This window comes from Boleophthalmus pectinirostris, unplaced genomic scaffold, assembly GCF_026225935.1.
Source record: "Boleophthalmus pectinirostris isolate CB_2022bp ecotype Guang Dong unplaced genomic scaffold, ASM2622593v1 HiC_scaffold_7, whole genome shotgun sequence".
In the NCBI taxonomy this organism is placed as follows: Eukaryota; Metazoa; Chordata; class Actinopteri; order Gobiiformes; family Gobiidae; genus Boleophthalmus; species Boleophthalmus pectinirostris.
Window position 1 is genome coordinate 40,821,903 of NW_026571473.1, and position 5,087 is coordinate 40,826,989.

General features: G+C 43.1%; 1 protein-coding gene across 1 annotated transcript in view; it reads right to left on the reverse strand.

Annotated features, from left to right (window-relative positions):
* Positions 1-441: 441 nt before the first annotated feature.
* LOC129412162 (GTP cyclohydrolase 1-like) overlaps positions 442-5,087 on the reverse strand; it is a 7,273-nt gene continuing 2,627 nt past the window's right edge. The window contains exons 2-6 of the mRNA XM_055165282.1: positions 4,584-4,693; positions 4,450-4,505; positions 4,338-4,369; positions 649-733; positions 442-568 (exon numbers count right to left, since the gene is read on the reverse strand). Coding sequence (XP_055021257.1) covers positions 442-568; positions 649-733; positions 4,338-4,369; positions 4,450-4,505; positions 4,584-4,693 — 410 coding nt within the window. The remainder of the gene's footprint in view (positions 569-648; positions 734-4,337; positions 4,370-4,449; positions 4,506-4,583; positions 4,694-5,087) is intronic.

The window sequence follows — 5,087 nt, forward strand, 5'->3', positions numbered from 1 at the left end:
TGTGTTAGTTGTTGTGTGTTTATTAAAAAAAGTAGTTTGTGTGTTTAGTTGTTGGTGTGTTTATTAAATAAAAGTAGAGTTTGCGTGTTGGTTTGTTGACGTGTTTATTAAATAAAAGTAGAGTTTGTGGTTGTTGTGTGTTTATGTGTTTAGTTAAAATAAAAGTAGAGTTTGTGTGTTAGTTGTTGATGTGTTTTATTAATAAAAGTAGAGTTTGGTGTTTAGTGTTGACGTGTTTATTAAATAAAAGTAGAAGTTTGTGTGTTAGTTGTTGACGTGTTTATTAAATAAAAGTAGAGTTTGCGTGTTTGTTTTGACGTGTGTTATTAAAGTAGAGTAAAGTAGAGTTTGTGTGTTAGTTGTTGACATGTTTATTAAATAAAAGTAGAGTTTGTGTGTTAGTTGTTGACGTGTTTATTAAATAAAAGTAGAGTTTGTGTGTTAGTTGTTGGCGAGGGCCAGAGCTTCCCTCCGGAGTCGGGGCTCGTGGTTGAACCTGCCCAACATGGCGCTGGTGACGGTGCTGGCGTTGATCTTCTGCACTCCTCTCATCACCATGCACATGTGTCTGCACAAACATCACTCCAGTGTTAGTGTCAAACTCAAACATGTTCAGAACATTGAAATGCAGAGAGTGAAACTACTGACGCCGCCTGGACGAGCACAGCGACCCCTGCTGGCTCCAGAGCCTCAGCGACGGCCTCAGCGATCTGACTGGTGAGACGCTCCTGCACTGTGGACACACACAGACCAGGACTAAACCAGGACTACCACTAAACAGGATAAACTAAACCAGACTAAACCAGACTACCAGGACTAAAGGTAAACCAGGACTAAAACCAGGACTAAAACAGAAGGTCTAAACAGGAAACCAGACTAAACAGGACTAAAACAGGGCTGACTAAACCAGGACTAAAACAGGGCTGAACCAGGACCAGGACTAAACAATAGAACCAGACTAAACCAGAACCAGGTCCAGGACTAAACTAGGACTAAACTAAAGGACTGAACCAGGACTGAACCAGTTCTAAACCAGGAACCAGGTCTAAACCAGGTCTAAACAGGATTAAATCAGGACTAAACCAGGTCTAAACCAGGTCTAAACCAGGCTAAAAGGACTAAAGGACTCCAGGACTAAACCAGACTAAACCAGATAACCAGGACTAAAACTAGACTAAATCCTAAACCAGTGAACCAGACTAAACCAGTTAAACCAGTCTAACCAGGTCTAAACCAGGACTAAACCAGGACTAAACAGGATTAAATCAGAAACCAGGGACTAAACCAGGATTAATCAGGACTAAACCAGGACTAAACCAGGAAACCTAAACTAGGACTAAAACGGAGGAAACCAGGTCTAAACCAGGTCTAAACCAGGTCTAAAACAGGAACTAACCAGGTTAAACCAGGATAAAACCAGGTCTAAACCAGGTCTAAACCAGGACTAAACCAGGACCAGGATTAAACCAGGATAAAACCATCTAACCAGGTCTAAACCAGGAACTAAACTAGGACAGGATTAACCAGGATTAAACCAGGAAACAGGTTAAACCAGGTAAAACTAACCAGGACTAACTAGGACTAAATCAGGAAACCAGGTTAAACCAGGTCTAAACCAGGACAAACCAGGACTGAACCAGGTAAACCAGAAACAGGTAAACCAGGACTAAACCAGGACTAAACCAGGATTAAACAGGATTAAACCAGGACTAAACCAGTAAAACCAGGACTCAGGACAGTTCTAAACCAGACTGAACCAGGATTTAAATCAGGACTAAACAGGTCTAAACCAGGACTAAACTAGGACTAAATCAATTAAAAACCAGGACTGAACCAGATTAAATCAGTTCTAAACCAGGACTGAACCAGGATTAAATCAGGACTAAACCAGGTCTAAAACCAGGACTAAAACCAGGTCTAAACCAGGTCTAAACCAGGACTAAACAAACAGACTAAACCAGGACTAAACCAGGATTAAAGACCAGTTAAACCAGGACTAAACCAGGTCTAAACCAGGACTAAACCAGTCTAAACCAGGGTCTAAACCAGGACTCCAGGAACTAAACCAGGTCTAAAACCAGGAAAACTAAACCAGGACTAAACCAGGACTAAACCAGGACTAAACCAGGACTAAACCAGGACTAAAACCAGACTGAACCAGGATTAAATCAGGAAACCAGGACTAAACCAGGTTAAATCAGGACTAAACCAGGTCTAAACCAGGAGTAAACCAGGACTGAACCAGGATTAAATCAGTTCTAAACCAGGACTGAACCAGGATTAAAATCAGGGACTAAACCAGGTCTAAACCAGGACTAAACCAGGAGTAAACTAAACCACCAGGTAAACTAAACCAGACCAGGACTAAACCAGGACTAAACCAGGTCTAAACCAGGACTAAACCAGGACTAAACTAGGACTAAACCAGGACTGAACCAGGATTAAATCAGGACTAAACCAGGTCTAAACCAGGACTAAACCAGGACTGAACCAGGATTAAATCAGTTCTAAACCAGGACTGAACCAGGATTAAATCAGGACTAAACCAGGTCTAAACCAGGTCTAAACCAGGACTAAACCAGGATTAAATCAGTTCTAAACCAGGACTGAACCAGGATTAAATCAGGACTAAACCAGGTCTAAACCAGGACTAAACCAAACCAGGACTTACTAAACCAGGACTAAACCAGGGTCTAAACCAGGTCTAAACTAAACCAGGATAAACCTAGGACTAACACCAGGATTAAACCAGGTCTAAACCAGGACTAAACCAGGTCTAAACCAGGACTAAACTAGGACTAAACCAGGATTAAACCAGGATTAAACCAGGTCTAAACCAGGTCTAAACCAGGACTAAACCAGGACTAAACCAGGACTAAACCAGGTCTAAACCAGGACTAAACCAGGTAAACTCTAAACCAGGTCTAAACCAGACTAAACCAGGACTAAACCAGGAAACCAGGTCTAAACAGGTCTAAACCAGGTCTAAACCAGGGACTAAACCAGGAAACCAGGTTAAACCAGGATAACCAGAAACTAAACCAGGACTAAACAAACAGGTCTAAACCAGGAAACAGGACTAAACCAGGACTGAACCAGGTCTAAACCAGGTCTAAACCAGGACTAAACTAGGACTAAACCAGGACTAAACTAGGACTAAATCAGTTCTAAACCAGGACTGAACCAGATCCGGACCTAGTCTCAGACTGAGACCAGGACTTAGACCAGTACCAGACAAGGACAGGGACTGAGACTGGGACTAAACCAGGACCAGGACCGAGAGAAGGACTGAGATCAGGACTGGGACTGGGACTGAGACTGGGAACAGGACCAGGACTGAAAACAATTTAGTCCTGGTTCAGTCCTGGTTTAGTCCTGATTTAGTCCTGGTTTAGACCTGGTTCAGTCCTGGTTCAGTCCTGGTTTAGACCTGGTTTAGTCCTGGTTCAGTCCTGGTTTAGTCCTGATTTAGTCCTGATTAGTCCTGGTTCAGACCTGGTTCAGTCCTGGTTTAGACCTGGTTTAGTCCTGGTTCAGTCCTGGTTTAGTCCTTGGGTTTAGTGGTTTAGTCCTGGTTCAGTCCTGGTTTAGACCTGGTTTAGTCCTGGTTCAGTCCTGGTTTAGTTTATGGTTTAGTCCTGGTTTAGTCCTGGTTCAGTCCTGGTTTAGACCTGGTTTAGTCCTGGTTTAGACCTGGTTCAGTCCCTGGTTAGACTGGTTTAGTCCTGGTTCAGTCAGTCTGGTTTAGTCCTGGTTTAGTCCTGGTTCAGTCCTGGTTTAGACCTGGTTTAGTCTGGTTTAGTCCTGGTTTAGACCTGGTTTAGTCCTGGTTCCTGGTTCAGTCCTGGTTTTAGTCCTGGTTCAGTCCTGGTTTAGACCTGGTTTAGTCCTGGTTCAGTCCTGGTTTAGACCTGGTTAGTCCTGGTTTAGACCTGGTTTAGTCCTGGTTTCAGTCCTGGTTTAGACTGGTTTAGTCCTGGTTCAGTCCTGGTTTACCTGGTTTAGTCCTGGTTCAGTTGGTTTAGACCTGGTTTAGTCCTGGTTTAGTCCTGGTTCAGTCTGGTTTAGACCCTGGTTTCAGTCCTGGTTTAGTCCTGGTTTAGACCTGGTTTAGTCCTGGTTCAGTCCTGGTTTAGACCTGGTTGAGTCCTGGTTTAGACCTGGTTTAGTCCTGGTTCAGTCCGTTATCCGTTTTTTTCCATTTTTCATTTCAACACAAAATCAAAAACTGAAAAATCGATTCTTTATCTGTTTTTTCATTTTGGTTTTGGAGACAAATAATGACGTTGAATTTAATTTAATTAATTTTTGGTTTTATATTGATCGGAGAGTTTTACCTTGGAGCCGTCGACTGAACACCTCCACGATTCTGAAAGAAAAGAGTGAAACGGTGCGTGAGCGTTTCCTCTCGCCTTTCGTCCGGGGGAATATTCAAAGTGTTGGACAAACCTGGCGAGTTTACTGAGACCGACCACCTTCTTGTTGGGGATGTAGGCGATGTGCACCTGCCAACGACAAACACACTGGGCTTTTCTACTCCACAAATACATTTACATTTGTTCAAGTGTTTGTGTAGAAGTTACTTTTCCAAAGAACGGCACCAGGTGATGTTCACAGAGGGAGAAGAGCTCGATGTCTCTGACCAGAACCATCTCCTCATGGTTTTCATCAAATATGGCGTCGTTTAAGACGTCTGAGAGAAGAACACACGTCCGTCAAACTGCACCACTCAACTTTATCACTTCTCATGCTCCAGAAAGTTTAGTTTTAGTTTATTTATTTATTTAACGAGACGGGGGCAGAGCTCAGTCTACAACATGAACCTGAACAGGAGAGATGTTTGTTCCAGGTTGGAGCCGCAGACTCATGTCCACCTGTCGTCTGTGGGCAGGTTCATGTTACACTTCATCAAATCAAACGCACAAAGAGAAAGTTTTTATAATGTCCAGAGCGTCAGAACTATTCTGTCTCATCGTTCACTCCCAGTTCTCTCAGGAACATAAAAACATCCTCCTCAGAATCATCATCAGTTCATTCAGTCCAGAACATCAGACTCTGTCCAGGTTCTCCTCAGTCACATGACGCAG